The 21,052-nt window shown below is 37.6% G+C and overlaps 3 protein-coding genes across 3 annotated transcripts; all 3 read left to right on the plus strand.

The window, feature by feature from the left end:
• Positions 1–1,057: 1,057 nt before the first annotated feature.
• Positions 1,058–1,854, plus strand: LOC117383709 (apolipoprotein C-I). The gene is made up of 4 exons (XM_033980920.2): positions 1,058–1,194; positions 1,305–1,374; positions 1,455–1,590; positions 1,671–1,854. Exons 2-4 carry the CDS (start codon positions 1,320–1,322, stop codon positions 1,717–1,719), a joined length of 240 nt encoding a protein of 79 aa, XP_033836811.1. The 5' UTR covers positions 1,058–1,194; positions 1,305–1,319; the 3' UTR covers positions 1,720–1,854.
• A 9,552-nt stretch (positions 1,855–11,406) lies between these two features.
• On the plus strand, positions 11,407–13,573 carry apoc2 (apolipoprotein C-II). Its single transcript, XM_055227560.1, has 3 exons — positions 11,407–12,169; positions 12,279–12,441; positions 13,173–13,573. Exons 1-3 carry the CDS (start codon positions 12,121–12,123, stop codon positions 13,261–13,263), a joined length of 303 nt encoding a protein of 100 aa, XP_055083535.1. The 5' UTR covers positions 11,407–12,120; the 3' UTR covers positions 13,264–13,573.
• A 2,071-nt stretch (positions 13,574–15,644) lies between these two features.
• Positions 15,645–21,041, plus strand: LOC117383706 (trypsinogen-like protein 3). Its single transcript, XM_033980916.2, has 5 exons — positions 15,645–15,710; positions 16,237–16,375; positions 18,258–18,511; positions 18,682–18,818; positions 19,975–21,041. Exons 1-5 carry the CDS (start codon positions 15,671–15,673, stop codon positions 20,173–20,175), a joined length of 771 nt encoding a protein of 256 aa, XP_033836807.1. The 5' UTR covers positions 15,645–15,670; the 3' UTR covers positions 20,176–21,041.
• The last annotated feature ends 11 nt before the right edge of the window (positions 21,042–21,052 follow it).

Consider the following 21,052-nt stretch of genomic DNA (forward strand, 5'->3'; position numbering starts at 1 on the left):
CTCTGCTCCATCACCCCTGCTTTCCAGTTATCAAACCACGTTCTTCTTTCTATTCCTCTTTACAGTTGGCACACAATACAGCTCACCCCAGGGGATCTACAGAACACAAAAACAACCGTCGAGGAGCTTGTTATTGCAAATCAGGGTATGCACTTTCACACTTAGTGCCTGAAACAATTAGTCGCAAGGAGCTTAAGCTCATGCATAAAACGACACAAAGGTGGGGTCTTGGGGTATTTCAAAGCCCTCCTTTTGATAACTTTGTTTATCATTTGTAAGTAATAAAGCTTGGAGACAGACAGCCTGGTGTGAAAGCAGATTTGTAAGAAGTGTTAATTTTGAAAACCAATTTTAAGACAGCCAATTGCAAGCTAGTTTAGTCAATCTATAATGCATTTAATCAACAACAACAAAAATAATTTTCTACTGCTTCAAATACAAATAGTTTGTGTTTTCACATAAATATTTTGAGTGCTGTGGCTACTTAAAATGAGTACTCAGCAGCAGTAGGCCCACTCACTCTAACCCTTGTGTTAAAACTGCCCTGGGTCTTAGATCTAGTTTCCACTCATCCCTTCTTTTGTTTATTTTTTTATTATTCTATGAAAACTCTGCATGTTTATATTCATCACAGTTGGCTGAAGAAAAAAAAAGTCAGATTATGTTACATATTATTAAGAGAAGACATTATCCTAACAGGAGGTTACTATAGTTTTCAACTACGTGCTAACAAACTGAAGCCAAATGGTGCCATGTAGGTTAAAAGCTGTCTGACACAACAATACAACGCAGACAAGTCCAAAGTTAGTTCCAAATAGCATAGGTCTGCTAACACATTTAATCACACCTTATCTTTAGATGCCATTACTACAGCAGAGGAACAAACTTTGATTCCTAAAGAAAGATTACCATATATCAGCAAGAAATACATCTCCATGCAATTAAATATATGCTAAATAAACATATCTGCTCATTTATTAGCATCTGAAGAAGAGACTGCATTCAAATGATAAACAAGTCTCTCGCACATTGCATCCTCATTGGTCACTGGTGGACTGAGGTCACCACGTGTACATATTGATTTGAGACTGGCCTTTGAGTCAGCCCCTTAGAATCTGCTGCTTTATAAAGAGGAACACTCACAGAAGCAATCTAAACACAGCTTGATCTCTTCTGCTCTTGTCTCCAAAACAGGTACGTTAAAGTCAAGTCATAATAATACTCATATATGTGTGAAAACAAATATATGGGATGTGTCAAATTCTAAAATTTCAAAGTGTTTAAACTTTTGTTGTCTTCATCAGAAAATCACTGCAAACATGAAATTGTACCTGGCAATTGCTGTGCTGGTGCTGGCTTTCGTGGCCTACACAGGTGAGACTACCACTAGCTAAAAGAGGCAAGCTTTTTTACGTTTTGGCTGTTTGCCAATAATAGGTTATTTCATCTTGCAGAGGCGCAAGAAGTTACTATGGAGGAGAGGTTTAACAATTTGGGCCAGCAGATGAGCGAGTTTGGAAAGACCGTAGCTGAGAAGGCAAAGACTGCGCTCGATGGTTTGAACAACAATGAAAATGTGCAGAAAGCCAAGTAAGTCCACAAAATATCAGTGCTAGTACATTTATTTTAAAGTGACTCTGCCTAACGCTGCCTCTCTGCTCCGCCCACAGAAGCTGGTTCCAGGAACAGTTCCAGAAGATGCAGGAACATTTTAACTAAGTCCGTGTTCACGACTTCTGACCCCTTCAGTTTAATCTATGCATTTTGACAGAATGTGATCGTAATTGCAATGATATATGTTACTAAACTGTGGAACTTTAAGCAATAGAAATCATTAAATGTTGTCGTTTTTTATACAGTGGTCTGTTTTCACTTGAACTGCATAAAATCAATAAGCAAATATTTAGCATCAAGCTTTAATGACCTCTTTCAGTATAGTTATTGCATTCACACATTATGTCAATGCAAGCAGGTTAATCTTACATAAGTTTGGTAATGTACAAGGCCACCCAAACATTGATTACTAGTCAAGAGCCTACTCTCAAATGTGAAGATCACGTTTGGAATATGTATGCCCATTTCCCCATAGGCCCATAATGTATGCAATGAACATTCTGCCAAAAATAATGTGTAGAATAATGATATGATATTTGTTGTTTGCTAAAAAAAAAATTGAAAAAAGCCCAAAAATATCATGTCAACAATCCCCCAATGATGCAAACTGACAGACATTTGTGCCAATCAGTGGTACCAAAGGGCAAGTGCCAACATGGCTGCTGGAGCATTTCACAATTCTTTGGCTAAAGTCACTATTTATGCTGAGTTAATCATCTACTGTTCCAGAAATCTGTTCCTGAGATGAGAACAGAGGGTTCATATGGGATTCACAATTAGAGCAAAAACAGCCATTTCCAATAGTTTCAACTCATTGCCAGAAAAGAGAAACACCAAAGTGGCAAACGGTGAATACTAAACAAACAAACAAGGGCACAAACAAAGGCACAAAATGCATAATCATACCACTGCAAAATAAACTGTCACTATTGCCACATCTGCTGTTGACGCGGATGCCATAATAATGTTGCCATGAATACTCCTTGTTCTGTTAAATAACTACATAGTCACAGTGCCAAGGCCTTGACTCACGCTTCAAAGCTTCTGCTACAATAATCATAATAATTACCACTATTACTTCTGTTGTCACTAGTGGTCACACAAATACTAAGGCAATGCAAGTTTATGTGTAGAGCAAAATCAGGGTGATATTGTAAAACAGAGGGATGTGGAGGGATGAAATAGGAAAGTTTTGGCTCATCGAAACTGCAATAGTACCTTATGTTTTTTACATAAATTGTCATGCGCAGAGAGACTGTAATAACAATAGTTGCCAGTACACCCAAAAAGTCTTGAATAAAGTGTAAGGAAAAAAAAACATTTTCTATCTTTAATAATTAATGTGGCATAAATGAAAACATGGGGAATGCTTTAAATCAGTAGGATGAGGGGCAACGGCCTAAATGGCTGTGCAAGACAACCAAAAGAAAATAGGGCCAGGTGGTCACCCTAAGCATAATTTAAACCCAGTAAAATTCGAAGTGCTTTACAGAAACAGAAGGGTCTATTAAAGGCACTGTACCAGATCTTTACTCTTTAAAATGTAAAAATACAGAACTAGTTCATTTTAAACTGTTTCCAGGGCTCCAAAGTTATTCCTCAGTATTTTATGCATTTTGAGCATCCTAATTATTCACTGTGATGTGTTTATGAAGAACAAAGCAGTTTTGCCGTGATGGTAAACAATAACAAGCATGCTAATGTGCACTTCCTGAATATATAATAAAATCCTTTCTAATTGGATGCAGACAGCACATAGTGGACCTATTTTGACCTCAAGAGGTGCTAATACAATATATCAGGTACTGGGGCAAGAGAAAGAGTCAATGTTCAAATCTGTTACGTTGTGCACATCACTGAAAATATTTTATCTGCAAAGTAGAGACCTGTCTCACATCTTCAGAAAGTCCCAGATTTTTGTTGCGTGAAACTGAAACACAGATTCTTCATGTTTAGTCCTGACTCTGAGTGCCAGCAGAAAGTCGGTTCCTGAGGTCCTCAGATATGAACCTTCTCTGATGACACCAACGTGTCACAGCAGTAAGCCTTTGGCAGAGTTGGAACTATATGAGGAATTCTGCCATTCATCATTAGATCTGACCAATTATACAAACAGACAAATGAAATTAGCTAAACCCCACTGTCCTTGGGCTGCACTGTGGACTCTGGCCAAAGCTGCTGACTTGAAACTTTCTAATTGACTCTACCCCAGCCTTTGCACAAAGTCATATCTGTGTGAGCGATAGCACCGGTATCAGCCCACCGAATGGGTCCAGATCCAAAGGGCACTGACCTTAAAATAGACAGAAGAAGTGCCATAATTCAAGTCTAAACGCATCACATACCATTGACTTGTTTCATTGACAAAACAGGAAATCACCGTTTTCCATTTTTGGTGTTACACAAAACCTTGAAAAAGGAGGAATAAAAGTCAGGCGATAAGGACAAATGTACAATGTGTGCCATCACTTAATACAAATAAAACCGCTTGATAACACTTGTTTCATTCAACTTGTGTGTGTCCACTGAACACCTACTTAAAAGGTAACATTACATTTGGTTTGCTTTGCACATATTTGTTGTAAGATTGTGAACCCAATGCTCTCAATTTCGCTGAAGTCTGTAAATATGTAACTTTACTGTCTATACTGTATCTGTGCGTTACTGTAAAGATAATTTGTTTTTTTCTTTCTTTTTATGACAGATGGATAAGAGAGGCTTTGTTCTTGGTCTCATCCTTCTGATTCAAGGTATTAATAATGATGATGTTTTACTGAAAGGAAGGGTCAGGGACAAAATGGAGTCAAGCGGAATTTGCATGGAATAAACAACGTAGTATTTTAAACATGAGGAATTGGTAAAAAAAAATTTAAAAAAGTTTTGAAATGTCTCTACCACAATATTTGTAAAACATTTGGTTATGGAAATATTTGTCTCCCAAAAACTTTGCTACTACTAGGATGGAAGTACAGCCGCCCCTCACCTAGTTACACAGTACAAATTGTTATACAAACCAAAAATCGGGACTTTGGCATTTTGTGGGAGGAGCATAAGACTGACTATAACCTATTCAAGTGAAATAATGTTGTTTCAGTGGAATAAATGTTCATTATTGTTTGCGTATTTAACAATGTTCATGTGAAATTATAATTTAGTTTTAGTTAAATGACATTTACTTTTTTAGTTATACTTTTACGTTTTAATCAACATTTTTTGTTGTTGTTTTTTTATTTATTATGATAATAAAAATCTGCAAAAGTTTACACTGAATGAACACTAAATGAACCCTTGCATATACTTATTATTTGTCTGTGTTTTGCAGCATGTGGGCCACTTCTTGCTCAGACACCAGCTCCTGATCCTCCTGGTCTCCTGGAGCGGTTAACAGAGCGAGCCATGTAATATTATAAATTTAAATATTCATGATTGTATATTAATGTTCTAACTTTGACATACAAGCCCACACAGTCTTCCGCAGTGGATACATACTTTAAGTTACTTTTTGTTTTAGGGAGGCCAAAGAGAAGGTGCAGCGTGCAGGGGCGGCCGTTCTGGGTTTTGCTGAAGTGTACTACGAGGATCACCTCCAACCAGTGGCCTCCAGCTACTACCAGTGGGCCTCCACCTGGAGAGACAATATGTGGGAGAAAGTGCACACCAAAATCAGCAGCTACAATCCATTTGGAGAAAAGTGAAGAGAAGAAAACTGTAATTGAAAGTGTTGGGCTGTAGTTTCATGTTGTACACAAGAAATGATTAAAGCATAAAGCAACAAAGAATAGTTGTCATTTATATAAAGAAATTACGATCTGAGATATCAACATTATAACCACGAAAAATAAGTCAAAGGTGTTTTATGACCAAGAAATATTTTGAAAAACATGCATTCTTGTGCCTAGTTTACTCTCACTACAGTCTGTCGGTAACACATATTTTGAGTGGGTCATCAACAGACGGCCTGTCACACTGTGGTGTAATACAGTCTACATACGACTGAAAGGTTTTTATTCTGCACTCTTCTGTTTTAGTGCTAATTTTATGATGATTATTTGTGATTATTTATGTTTTGATTTGTGGGATTTCAATGTCCTTCTTATTCTGTAAAGCACTTTGAATTACTTTGTGTACAAATTGTGCTATACAAATAAACTTCCTTGCCTTGCCTTACTGAGATGTATTCAACCAGTGCAGATTCACATGGGATAAAACGAGAACATCCAAAAGTACACGTCTAATTACTTATAAACTGCTTCAAGCGGGTCTCCGAAAGATGCACAGCTCCCCCACATCCACAGCTGCAGTAGTCTGAGGTCAGTGAACTAAAGAGCAACTGACTTGAATCTTTTTGGAATTTTTGACATCAGAGCTACATTATGTATGTTAAAAATCTATCTTGTCTCTGGTAAAAATCTATGTATAGGGTCAAAAGTCAGGTCAGAGTCCACTGCAGCGTGCATGTCTAGACGGCCTGACTGACCTGCTGACCATAGCACTGCAGTCTCCACACTATTCAATATGGTGACGGGTGAGCGGTTATGAAATAAAGCCAGGAGGGGTTCACAAATCAGGAATGTTCACAATCAAATCAAAGGAGATTTTCTGCAAGTACAAGTCTTGTGACATCCAAGGACAGCACCATGAGCCAAAAGGCTGAGAGTCTTACATAAGTTCTTCTTCCACATAAAGAATTCTCCAGTGGATATCATGTACATTGGACTTTGTTTGGCTATGCACGCGTCTGTGTGTAGGTGTGTGTATGCTGATCAGATGACGTCTGTTTGCAGTGCCCCCCTATATCATCGCGTCCAGATGAGAGTTCTGGGTTACAGACAACTCAGTTTCAGAGCGGACTGTCACCAGAGCAGCAGCAGGTAAGACTTCCACAAGATTCTCCCTTAAAACTCATAAAATTATTTAGTTCAATTTGACTTAACATTTGAATTACATTTTAGGTTAACATTTTTCACCTTTTTTGTTGCAGACATGAATGCCAAAATTGTCTTTGTGGTCTTCCTCGCCCTGCAGGGTAAGTTGACCAAATAATACAAAATGTTATTGAAATAAAAGGCACAAATTAGCAAACTAATGATGGCTTTTAACAATAACTGTCCATGTTGTTTTTATGTGCACAAATATGTACACTGTATAAATTTTAAATGCATGACTCAATCTTTAAGGTTGTTTTTGGGTTGTTGTTTTTTTCAAATTCCATACTACTGAGATTTGAATCTCAACACAAACATATTAGGAATTAATTTATTCAAAATGCAATGCTTATAAAATTGTTTAAATTGCACTTTACGTTTGCAAATACATGCAGTATTTGATAGCAAATTTTGAAGGAGAATTTCTTCCATGCATTTTTGGCCCAAGTGATCTATAAATGAATGATTTCTAACTATAATTAATTAGAAATCATTCAAACATATTTTCAAGAATCTGGTCATATTGAAAAGAAATTGCTAAAGAATTTATTTAGGAAGTATCTCATGAACATCTCTTATTGTTGTTCAGTCTCAATGAGCCTGTGTGAAATCCCTGAGGCTGAACCCGAAGTTGTACAAAAGTACAATGAAATGAAGCAGACATTCTTTAAAAGGCTTGAGAACGCCTACAATAAGATGAAGGCAGCAGCTGGAGACACTGCGGCCTCAGAGTACACACAAAAAGCTTTAGCTGACATGGACCTGGCCCCCTACGCTCAGGTCGCCAAGTAAGTACTGCAGACACACAACAAGTACTACAAAGTGCAGCAAACTGAATACAATCCCTTATTTATTTATTTGTGTGTAGGGCTGTTGGTGAGGAGATTTCTCCGGCTGTAGACAATGCCCGCTCTGCTGCTCTTGGTTTCTACAGCAAACACCTGCGCCCCTATGTGCGCGAGTACCTGGAGGATGGCATCACCCGCATCAAGGCTGTCCTGGACCAAGTGTTGCCTGTTGAGAACTAGATCTACTCTAAGTGCACCTGTAACCCGACTGTAGCAGAGTAGATATAGAAACTACGCTGGTATCTGGTTTAGAGAAGCAATGCACAAAGTGTCATCTGGCTCTCTCCTCACAGCATTCACCAGAGAAGGAGGCCCATCTTATGTCAGAACAGCTATGCAAATATGTTGTGCATGTACAGTGCCCTGTGTTTGATACACTAACAAACTCTGTGAGCGATTGTTTATGTATATGTGTGAGTGTGTTCAATAAACTGAAATGAAACTGTGCAATGCTGCCTGATTACACTAGAGTAGAATGACATGGGTTATACAAGGGTGATTTTTGAATGTTGTTGAAACTCAAAATGGACTCATCTTGCACTGAGGGACATGCACAGCAGACTATTTTACCATGCAGGAGGAAACATGATTAAAATACACCAATTAATAGGGAAAAAATTGGTGATTTGGTTCAGACGTTTGCTCAGGACACTCCAAAAAGGTCAGTTATTACATTAAATAACTGAATTAGTACAATTAAATTTTTTTTTTTCACTAGCTGACAATCATTGTGGTAAGCTCTGAAAATAATAATTGGTATATATCCCATTTAAAACAACTATAGCTTACCAAATACCCAAATATACAGATGACACAATCAGAATCAGAATCAGAATCAGAAGACTTTTATTGCCATAGTCTGTGAACACAGTTCACAAACTAGGAACTTGATTCGGTGAAAAAGTGCAACATAAACACACTGAATAAATACAAATACAAATAAGGGCATGCACAAAGTTAAAAAGATATGCTTAAAAAAAAATCAAGTGAAATACTTAAAGGGAGAAGTATTTCACTTGATTTTTTTTTTACACAACACAAGTACAATAAAACACCAAGATATCCTGACTAACTAGTATTAAATGCCAGGGAGAAGAGGTGGGTTTACACTAGTCTCAAAGTGTATTACAGACTGAGAGGATCTGAGTACACTGACGTTAGGATCAGATCATTTGGGTCCGTAGCGCCATCTAGTGGGTGGCAAAGGAGAAGTAAATATGTCCACATCAAAAGCCATAAAATGCCCCAACAGTGAGAAGTTAGTTGCTAACAGTGGTGGAAGAAGTACTACTTTTTTTTTTTTAACTTAAGTAAAATTACAGCTACCAGGGCAGTATAACTATCACATGAAAAGATCTACTCAAGTAAAAGTATTTAAAAATGTACTTGAAGAGTAAAAGTAAAAGTATTTTGATGTCTAATAAAGCTTGCTTTTAATACAGATTTGTGCTGAATTTTGTTCAACAGAAAAAAATGAATCAATTGTTTGTTTGTTTGTTTGTTTTTTCTGGCTGTTTTTATTTGTATATTTTTGTTGACTCAGATTATGAACATGTAAAAAAGAAACCCCGTAGCATTTTCAGCAAGTCTCAAAGTAATAAAATAAACTTTTAGGTCAGCTCAAATGTAGCAAAGTAAAAAATAAAAAGTGCCCACTGTAAAATCTACATAAGTACAAATTTTAGGTGTCTGTACTTTCCTGAAATACAGTACTACTTTTACTTCATTACATTCCAGTACTAGCAAATACAGTGCACAAAGTTGTAAACACTAGATGCAGTATGGGACTTTTGCTTATTTCCATGAGGATGCTTTTGCACTTTCAGCAAAGAAATAAATGTTTACATGTGTTTTTTATTGCTCTGAAGAAACCTTTTAATGATGAGTGGGTCACCTCTCCACAGATCTAAGGTGTCTAAGGCTCAAGGATATCACCTACTTGTCTTTATGCAGCCATATTGTGGAACATTCCAGGCAAAACAACATCTCCTTGGAGACAAGCAGGTGGTGGTGTGCCTTTAAAAGCAAATTACTATAAAGATGGCAGGAGGTATAGACTTCAACTACTGCAGCCAACGTATGGGCAATATGCATCTGTCTAAATGTTTTTTGTTTAAATCTCAAACGTTTCACATCAAGTAAAGCCAAAGAAAAGATTTGGCTTTCTGACTACCACCAGATCTAAATCAACTATGTAACAGGGATAAACCAGGTCTAAAAGTGGACTACATCATTTCCGCTGTAGTTCCAAACCGGAAATTATCCAAAAGGAGACACAAAAAGTGGTTAACATGAACTCAAGCAGGTGGTACTTTGACGTACTGAAGAGCTGTCCAAGTACCACCTGAAGGATCCATATGTTTGGATTTGACTACTGTTCAAATAAAGATGGACCATTGTTTTGTATTGGGGGTTAAAATCAATTATCATAGACCTTGTAATTGCAGAAAAGTGCCAGTCAAAGTGAGCTAATTCAAACCAGTGATGACCACAGCTGTGCCAGATGTCATGTGACCCCTGCGTCTGGGGTCAGTAGGGGTCACAGGACTTTTAAAATCATCGAGTAGGAAGAACTTGGAAGGAAATAAAGAAACTTCAGTACAGTGTTCTCTGAAATACTGTCCTCATGTAAAATTAATGTAGAGTAAAAGCCTGTATGTGTATATTACATTTATACTATTTAATTTTAATCTTTTAGCAATATTAATAATAAATGAATGAATAACGTTTATATAAGAAAAACAGTTTTACAGTTGAGGTTTAAATACATTTGCCAGTTTTCTGTAGTAGCTCTTTGGCATACAAGCGTTAAACGTGTAGCTGGCCCATATCTGTCTTAACCCCACTCGGCCTGTTGACGTGTTCAACACTCTCTAGACTGTAGAGCTGTCCCACTGGGACTTAGGACTGTTGGAATGATATGTTCATGTAGCAGCAACGTTATGCAAGTGACAAATTCCTCCATCATGAGACAGGTCAGACAGCTACAGAAAGTGGAGTAACCTCAGGGTCTGATTAGTTTGGTTCTATGTGCTGTACAAGAGAAAAAATATACAGTATTGTCTGAGAACCTCCAAAATTCAAATAAAATATTGCCATTATTTGCATCATTTTTATGTTACCATTATGTTGTCATGTCATCAATAAATAAAGTCAATTTATGATGGTTCCTGATGATTACAGAAAAAGTGTGTATACTTCAAAAATAATCAAATAGAAAATACTGAACACAATGTACATTCCTAACACACTGAACATTGAGTGAATGTGAAGCGTGCTACAGCTGTGTCACAATAATGACTATAGACTTATGTTCACTACATGATAAATGGAACAATTCTCTTTGGGGATCAATATTTGTGGATACATATTCATTGTACTAGTGGGCAATCTTTTGCTACTTTTCTGTGCTAGAAATGAGATTTGAGCCATGGAGAGTTGACTATATAACTTCTGTGACTATATATAGTCACATAAAGTGTTTCATCATCGATTACTCTTGCAGCTCTTGTAACAATATTGCAGATATTGTATATTTAGAATCTTTTTTTGGGGGGGATGATCAATTAGTTTCAATATTAATACTATCAATATTATTATTATTACCATGTACATTTTCTTCAATAATATATCACATTTCCAAATTTGTTGTGACAGGCCAAGCCATGTCCATGAAATTCATGAAAAAAAAAATAACTTTTTTGACTTAAAACTACAGATCAAACAAAAAAAAAAGGATGAAAGGATATTTTAAAATTGCAATGACATCTTTTGATGATCTATGTACTAAAAAATACAAAAACAACACCAAATACAGCACTGAGGGTGGCTGACCTTAAGTTACATTGTTGATTCCCTGTGTCCTGGGATCTGTTTTTATCTAGCTCCACATGTGCGCATCACAAAGTGGACAACAGAGCAGGTTTATCTGCGGCCGAGTGCACTTTGGCTCAGGAGGCACAAGTCAACACATGTGTGCTCCTATAAAACCTGCCCTCACAACTGTGGCTCTTAGTCTGTTTCTGCTGCACAGGATAACGTGAGTACTAACACTTTCTTATATACACACTTTGTTCTATTCACTTTGCTGTGTGAGTGTTGCTGAATTTGTGTCTAAAAGTGACCTTTACAGGCACAGTGCAAAATGTCCACTGAGACAAAACAATGTTAAAATGTAAATAAAAAAGCCACCAAACAACCCGATAAACTGCTGAGTGACTGATGGTAAACACATGTGTCAGTATATAGTGGCAGAACACATTTGAATGAACATGAAAAATTTCAAAGTCTCTATTAAGATAAATGAAAATTCTATGAGATTTCGCTTTGGTTAAAATCCTGAGCTCTATTGTGACCAGAAGTGAACATGTATGAATGTTTCCTATTGTGAGTAAGACTATTACTATGTGCTGAAGTATACTGGTAAGAGGCTATCTTGAAATCCTATAGTTTTTTTTAGTTAGTGTAAGATGGAGATGATGTGCTGGGGCTTTATTAAGGATGATGCAGGCCTACAAACTCTTAATCTTTTCTTCATGTTTTATCATGGCTAATTTAAGTGTCATTATTACAAAGTGTTACTGACTTAAAAACGTGTAGAATAAATTGTTTAAAAGCCGGAATGTATAATGATGATTATGTGGATAAAAGTTTGAAACACAGCCAGAGGTCGCCCCCCAGTGGAGAATACCTGGAATGACAGTGTTTTTTTCTTTCTACAGAACTGCCCAAACATGAACAAGCTGCTAGTTATCACTGTGTTTGCTGCCCTGCTGGCTATCAGTGAGTCACCTTTACAAACACACTAACCAATCTGAACAAATCAATCAACAGTGTTTTTTTGAGCACCTCTGACCTTTGACCCCGCTGACCTGTTGTTTCTTTGGAGCAGATGTGGAGGGCTTCCGTGTGTCCAGGCAGGTGGTGGAGGAGGAGGAGCAGGGTACTCTCACAAAGATGACCAACGCCTTCAGGTCCTACTACGAGAATGCAGTCAACACAGCCAGCGGATACCTGGACAGTATCAAGGGCCTCAAGCTGGAGGAGAAGGCAAAGTAAGGGACAGTTTCATGAGTAGGGCTGTAGGCAATTAATAATTAGTAATAATGACCTCATTAACCATTTTAGTCAAAATTGAGATTCAGTCATTTCTAATCATCAATAACATGAGTCTTTTTAATCAAGTGGTTTACAGCTAATCCTGAATCCATGGTCCACACTGTCTTTATTGTGTATGTTTAGAAAATTATTACTGAAAGCCATTTTGTTTGTTTTAATCAGACAAAATACAACTGAAAATATATCAAATATCTTGACTGATCAATTTGATGAAGAAAATTGTGTTTTTGTGATATCATCCAGCCCCAATCAGCAGCATGCAAACAATAGACATTGAGGTAGGAAGTCACATTGCAAAAAAAACATTATAAAACTAGAAATAAGGTTCTTAAACACACACAGCTGTGTATGTTCATTCTATATCTACTAAGTCATAGGACAGTATATTCCTGATGAGATGTGCTGTAAAAATTAATCTTGATTTCCGTACTTTTACAAAATGTGTGTAGAATTTGACCAGTCAATAACCAATTGAATATGTTTTTCTTTCTTTTTGTCTTTCTGGACAAACACAATATGACAGTAGTTCCATTGTCAAGTCTTTTTTCCAGGCTAGTCAAATGTAAAGGTACATGAATCAAGATAAATACTAATACAAGCAACAATTAGAGTAACATAATACTAGCTTGCTAACTATAACCACTGCCATTTATTTTGTTGTCAACAGAAACATGTACGAAGAAACCACCAAAGTAATGAGCACATACACTGGAATCGTACAGGACCAGCTTTACCACATCTTCTACCAGGAGCAGTAAAAACTTAACTACAACCACTCTCTATTCTTCAACTTGCAGACTTCAAACTGTCAACTTTAACTCCCACACAACCCCAAACCTCTCCAGTGTTTCTGATCTTCCACTCTGGGCCTAAATGCAGACAATGTGAAATCAAATAACCAGCAGCAGCTTGCATTGAGAAACTGACCACTTGGCAAGCATCTGAATTTCATTTTAAGAAAACAGCCAGTTATGAAAAATGTTTCCATTACTGTTATGATCTGAAGCCGATTGCCAGTGTTTTTGTCAGTGAATTGAATGTTTGTCATGAATAAAATATTTATACACACTAAAGATGACCTTTCAAGCTTGGTTAATCCAGTGGTGATGGTGCGTAACACAAAGCTTTCATCTCAGGAAACAATGCATGGAGTAGAGTGGAGCTTCACTGAGCTGGGTCTCTATGGAACTGCACTGTCTGCTGTGATTAATAATAGATTAAAAGAAACAACATGTAAATCAGAAACCCACAGAGGGACACACAGGGGAGTGAGGAAAGCCTTTTTGTAGACTCAGACAAGCCCATGATCCAAGAGGCTGTGCAACGAGTGATTCATATAGATGATATGAGATCTGCTCTGAACATATGACAGTCTGCATGTTCTGTTTACGGGCGGATTCAACGAGCTACAATACAAAGAGAACAGGCTGCACAGGTTTAGATCCGAGGCTGTATTGATCACAATGTGAGCCCATCACTAACACAAGCGTCATTTGCAGTACTGCTGTGTATACTTACATCTCGACCTAGACTAGATGGCGTTCACTACAGGCACATGCACACACGCACACATGCACACACGCACACCCGGCCCGCGGACAAGTGACTGCTGTTATGGTCTTTGCCAGCAGAGGGCGCCATAAGACTTAACCCGCATGCTGGAAACATATCTTTTACTGATCTTTATTTAACCCACTGTGAATCAGAGTCTTTTCCAGTGGACTCCTGGTCTCCGAGGGACTACAGGAGATTTAATATTTAGTTTTAAAGTGTGTGCATGTGCAGGTTACAGTGTAGTCACTTGGTCAAATTTAGTTTTTTATTAGCTTAAAATCAGAAATCATAAAAACTGCTGCATGCGTAAAATTATCTATCAACACAACAAAAGAAAACCTGCTCAAGCTTAATGCTTGTATAGTCTACATGACACTTTAATTAGGTCTATGTTCTTACTTGGTCTAATAATTAACCTGTTGCCAACTTTACATAATTATTATAAGATTTATCAAAGCAAATGTGATAGTAGTGAAAGATTAACTTTTAGTGTGCACACATTCTTTGGTTTCCGGGACACACTATCCATTAGATTTAGGTTGTGGCTAAGAAAAACAATGTGTCTTTATATTTTTTACTGAAACATGGCTTGACAAAAACACAGGTAATACAGTTCTAGTGGAAGCAACTCCACCCAACTTAAAATCTAAATCTGAAACAAAAAGGGTGGAGGTGTGTCTGCAGTTTTTACAGATAATTTAGTCACTTACAGGTTGCCATTTGGGGTGTTCATCTTTTGAGTATGTTTTCTTTAAAATGGAGGGGGAAAAAAAAATCTCTCCAGCACTGTCAAAGTTTTATTGATGATTTTACTGAGATGCTTTCAGTCGTATGCACAGACTTTGATGAAACCTTTGGTCTGACTCAGCATGTCAGCGAGCCCACCCACAACAGAGGACACACTCTGGACCTGCTCATTACAAAAGGAGTAAGTATTTCAAATGTCAGTGTGGTGGATGTTGCTCTGTCTGATCATTTCTATGTCTTTTTTGACCTGTCTGTTAAACCGGCGGCTGGTCCTGCAGTTGTTCGTAGGAGACACATAAATGATAAACTTTGAAAATGCCTCATGTTCTAATGTTGATAAATAAGAAAAATAGCTCGAGTTTTCCCACTGATATGAAAGTTGGTAGTTTAAATCGCGCTCTGGACATTGACATCATCAGTTGAGTGTTCAGATCAGCTGACTGAACTTACATCCAGTTCTATGAAGTTCCTTGGAAGAGCTATAACAAAAGGAACTGCCGGGGGGCTGTGCAGAAATGGGGCAATTTCAAACTTTCAGGTCCATTATGAGATTTACATGTATAACCACAGTTTATGTAGAACAAGGGGTCAATCCTGGGACCCACTTTGTCCATCTCTACATGCTGCTGTTCGGCCAGTTAATATGCAGTAATAATATGTCCTACCACAACTATGCAGATGACACTCAGATCTACATAGATAACATCTATATAGATAATATTTTAGTGAAGATGTTTAAATGATCCTGATAAAGTTGGATGAGAAATGACGCAGGTGAGTAATAAACACCCACCCACAATCTGCTTTTAACCGGTATAAGTAACACCAGAGGAGATCACCCATCACTACTGACTATACACTACAATGAAGCTCGTCTTGACTCTGGCTGTTCTGGTGCTTGTTGGTATGTACTGCATTTACTTCTAAAGTACAGTTAGTACTACAGGCTATATACAGAGTAGATCTGCACCATATGATTAAAACATGCAACGTAATACCGTAATACTGTTGTATTTACTCTGAACAGTAGGGCTGCACAATTAATAAAATCATGATCACATTTTCAGTTGATGCAATTATCAAATCACAAAGGCTAAAATGATAAGAAAATGTCCTCTGCAAAGAACAAATTGCTGTTGCATTTTCCCCCCGCAGCCCAAATAAACAATATTGAAACAATGATCCAAGATTATTAACTGACAATATACATCTGTACATCTATACAACTACCTGCATACAGTTACATGTTTAGACACTAGTAGTATTGGCATCCATCAATTTTGTGTTTAAAAGATTGAATCCAACATGTTCAAAATTAATGCAAATGTATTTATTTTTCAAATTAATAAAGTTTTGTATAGAGAGGATTCATGGAAAAAAGTGTGTCACCAGAAGACTTAAAATTGAGTTTCCTTGTTGACATTTTGCAGGTGCTGTGGGGTCAGAGGAGAGCAGAGTGTGCCCTCCTCACTCCAGGCCGTGGCAGGTGTACTTACACGCAGGACACTGCAGTGGAGTCCTCATCAGCGAGTGGTGGATTATCACATCATTCTCATGCTCTCTAAATGTGTAAGTTTAGACAATTTCATGAACATTTGTGGTAACACAGTGAATAATGGTCCTAAGTCTGGCTGGCTGAACTATCGAGTCCTTTACCCACATTTATTTAGTTAGTACTAAATAAATGTGGGTAAAGGACTAGATTACAATTACCCAGGTATATTTCCTTGAGCAACCTTTAATAAGATTTTACTTCTGGGAGTAGTTTTCTGACACTCTTTTCAGTCTTACTTGAGCAATATATTTATGTTGCTTCATGTGTAACACTACTCTTGCTTAAGTAAAAGTTTGAGTTACTATTCAAATTAAGTCTATAAGTGACAAAAGCTTTATGTGATATATATTAAATGATTTGAACATTTGTGTTTCTTGGACTGCTCATGATTTAATTGTTCTTACTTGAGTAGTAATTTGGCCTCAGTACTTTTTGACTCTTAAGTACTACTTTGTACTTTTACACAATATTGAAACAACTCTCACTGCTAAAATTTGTGTCTACTCTACCCCCCTCTGAAGGTTTAAGTCGAAATTGTAAATAGATAAATACTGCGGTATTGTTGTTGGGCATAATAATACCATATAAACTCAAGTAAATGGAGCTACAACAACAACAACAACGAACACAAAAACTACATCAGAAAGAATGGAAACTATATGGTACTTCATTGAGTAGTCTGCGTCTTATCTGTCACCAGCGTCTTCCACACATCTCTATAATATGATCGATCTGTATAATTGACGTTGCAGAACAGAACTGATGCATGAATGTATTTAACGTGTTGTCAGCTGTTGCTCCTATAACTGCAGCAGATCTGTCATTACCATCCATTTCCTGTTCATTGCACATATGGGACAGGGCCTTTCATACACACATGTATTTCCACAATTACAGGCCTGTCATTGCTGTAGGAGACACTTGATGATACTGATAGAAAAACAGCAGATGGTGCCTTTGTTGCTGTATTATTTAATCATTACATTAAATATTGTAACTGTTTGAAGGTGGCATGTCACCAGCATCATTCCATGGAAAAAGAAGGTTAAAACCATACTTCAGAATATTCTCCAAAGAGATTTTGGATTTTTTATGTCATACTGTGAAAACTTATTGTCTAAGAAGCAACATTTCCATGGAAACAAGCAGTGCTCCAGACCAAATAAGAGTCAGGTTTGCGGAGATGGAAGCCCACTCACGATAAGACAGGGGCGTTGGACTGGGGCTTGGGGGATGCATGTTTATGTTTTTCAGTGCAGTAAACACAACCAAAATGGGGGAAAAAATAAAGGATTAGGGCACAGTAAGCTTTTCCACACTGCAAATTTCAATTCTGGACCAACAGAAGAATTTACAAGATTCAGATTAGCATTCCTGAAATGTAATTACAAAAATGTTCTGCGACGGTATTCACTAGTATTTTATTTCATTATATTAATTTAGGAATGTGTAATTGCTAGGGGCTATTATGATTTATTGAAAAAAACAAAAAACATAATTATTAATTTCAAGAACTCAAATTGTCCCATTCCTGGTCTCATTTGAATTATTTATAAAAGTATTAGTTCGCTTCATATATGGCTTAAAAATGTCACATGAATAAAAACAAGTAAATGAAAGTCTGCAGATTGCTAGTTTGAAATGCCACTATGAAGAGGCCAAGCCAGCAGCAGAGAATCATTTCCATAACTTCAAACAAGAAGTTAATTTCTTCCACTTCTATTATAAAGTTGTTTTAGATTAATGTGATTTACAGTGAAGAAAAGGTACAATAATATTCCACATGTTTCGGGTTTTTTTTTTTTTTTTTTTAGCAATTTGGATAAGTAAAATTTTAAAATAATGACTTTGATTTTGTTACATTCCTATTCTTATTTATTAATTTGTTTTGTCCAGTTTTCCCGGCTCCATAGCCTCTCTGGGTGAACATAACCTGGGTGCAGCGGAGGGCACAGAGCAGCATATCTCCGTAGCTGACGTCATCCGACACGGCCCATACCGCTCGCCCCTCCACAGCCTCGCTATGGTACGCCTGTCTCTCCCCGCTCAGATGACCCAGTACGTCCAGCCCCTCCCCCTGCCCACTCACTGCCCTCAGCCCGGGGAAACCTGCTCCGTCAGCGGCTGGGGCTCCACTGCCCCAAATCAATGTAAGTGGATTTAAATGTATCCAGTACAGTTTAAGTTGGTGTAATGATAATCCACTGCTGAGTTAGTGCTTGTCCCTAGGCTCTGAAACTCCACTAATGCACATAGTTAAGCTGGTATCTTTTCTGTTTTAGAAGTGCCCTTAGTCACAGTGTGTGCCCCCATTTTTCAGATGATTCCCCTGGCCTGATGAAGTGTCTCAGTGTCCCTATTGTGGGTGACCGCTTTTGTGAGAGCACTTTCCCTGAGTTCATCTTCTGGAGCCACGGAATGGTGTGTGCTGGGAGTGCCATCACGGACAACTGCCTGGTAAGAGTGCAAGGCTAAGTTCCTTTATCTAAAAACAACACGAGATGCGTCATTGCCATATTTCTAAATCAAATAAAACTGCATGTATCAATGTACTGCCATGTAAAACACTGTTGTAAACAAAAAAATAGGTCAGGTTCTTTATAACAGCAAGTGTATTTGGAACTGATATTGCAATCTATACAAGACTTGGTGTGGTACAGTGTGTCATGTACTGTGCTGTGTATCTATTTTATTGGATGGATTAAAGTTTTGGCGAGCTACATACAGTTCTTATCAGTTCCAATTCCTTATCGAACTATGTCAAATTGTAAAAACGGTGTCTCACAAAGTCATATTCTTTATGAAGTAAGATTTTAAGATCTTATACTCTGACTATAATTAAACATTAAAGACAGACTAAATATAACTTTTCTTGTAGGGTTGGTCACCTGCTTATCTTGTGTTATCATTTTGCTTGGAATGTCTATCTAACATTTAATTCACTACAGTTTTTTTTTTTTTTTTTGTGCTTAAAAATACCTCGATGGCACCTGCTTGTCCCTAAGGAGATTGCACAGAGCCAAATGCCAGGTTATGAGGGAAGAGAACAAACCCGGCAATGTTCTGGGACCAGTGCATGTGTGAATGGGGGTCATTAATGAGTATTCTGGCATTTTGTACCTGACAATTTACTGGGAACAGGGCAGTGGAAGATTAAATTCTCAATTTTGTTACTTAAGTAAGATACAGAGGTAAAAAGTTACTCAAGTTAAAGTAAAAGTATCACATGAAAAAATCTGCTTAAGTAATAGTATTGAAGTACCCATTTAAAAATGTACTGAATTTTTCTTCTGAATTTTGTACATTTATTGTTGTTTGCTCAACGCTAAAACTTGAACTTGCAAACTTTAGTCAGGATGTTGCAACGAACATGGTAAAATAACAAATCATATGCAAAGTATTTTTTTTTTATTTTTCAGTCCAGTTAAAAAATGTAGTGGAGTAAAAAGCACAGATACCTGCTCTTAAATGCAGTGAAGTAAAAGTTAAAAGTACAGATACTTAAAAATTCTACTTAAGTACAGTACTACATAAGTTTAAGTTTACTACTTGTACTTCGTTACCTTCCACCACTGGAATAGGGTTTATAAAATCCTACCTGTCCTATGTGCAGACTGATGGCGGGGCAGTGCTGGAATGTGATGGGCAGCTGCAGGGGGTCCAATGGTTTGAGCACGGCTGCAGTGACCCCTCCCACCCCTCCGTGTACACCAAACTGTGCCTGTACAACAGCTGGATCAACGATGTCATGGAGCAATACGTGCCTCTTGAGACCACCCCATTTCCTGAAACCACCACATCTCCTATGCAGTGATTCCACACCATCTCTTGGAATCTGCACATAGAAAACACTGATTTAAAAAAAAAATAGTGGCAGATACTTAAGATCATGTTGAATAAGAATGCAAAAGTATTAAAGCTACCATCTGCAATTAGACTGGCCAACACGCCCCTGTATTCTCATATAACACCACTAGATGTCTTTTCCACTGGCACAGTTCACTTGGGGCTGCCTGTGCAGTGGATCTGTTTGGTGCAGCTTCCTCCAGCTGAGTTGTGTTTCCTTGCTCAGGGCATGGTTAAGTGTCCAGAGGAAGGGCTCCACTCCGTGAGACACTGACGTCACCCAAACATTACAAATGTTTTCTTAATTAATAAAATCTAAATAAGTGAATTGTACTCTTAATCATAAGGCTGATTTCAGCAATTCACAAAAATACTTTTAGTCAGTGGCACTGTGAAATGTGGCTAAAGCTACTGTAAACCCAAAACTACTTTTGGCTACTTCAGCTTTTTCTGCATTTATTTCACTTCTCTGTGCTTCTGCGCCATGTTTTAGCATGTCTTCATGTAACACATTGGGTTTGGTTCATGTTAGATGCATTATGCACAGGACATATATCTTTTTCGGTCTTCATACAGAGTGCTGTGCATCAATAACCAGAAAACAGCTGTTGCAATTTATGCTTTGTTTTGTAATGCATATCGGCCCAACATATAAAGTGGAAATACGATGGTCACAAGATCAGTCGGAGAAAGTCAGCATTTGGTGAGATATTATTTTCTGTTTATATCAGCTTTTTGCAGTCTTCAGTGTGCATTTAGTCTTGTCTGGGCCTGGTGAGGGGGAGGGGGGAACATGGTTCACATCTGCCATCTACTGGTAGAAAAAAAATAAAATAAACTCACAG

Source organism: Periophthalmus magnuspinnatus, chromosome 16 (genome assembly GCF_009829125.3).
Source record: "Periophthalmus magnuspinnatus isolate fPerMag1 chromosome 16, fPerMag1.2.pri, whole genome shotgun sequence".
NCBI classification, from domain to species: Eukaryota; Metazoa; Chordata; class Actinopteri; order Gobiiformes; family Gobiidae; genus Periophthalmus; species Periophthalmus magnuspinnatus.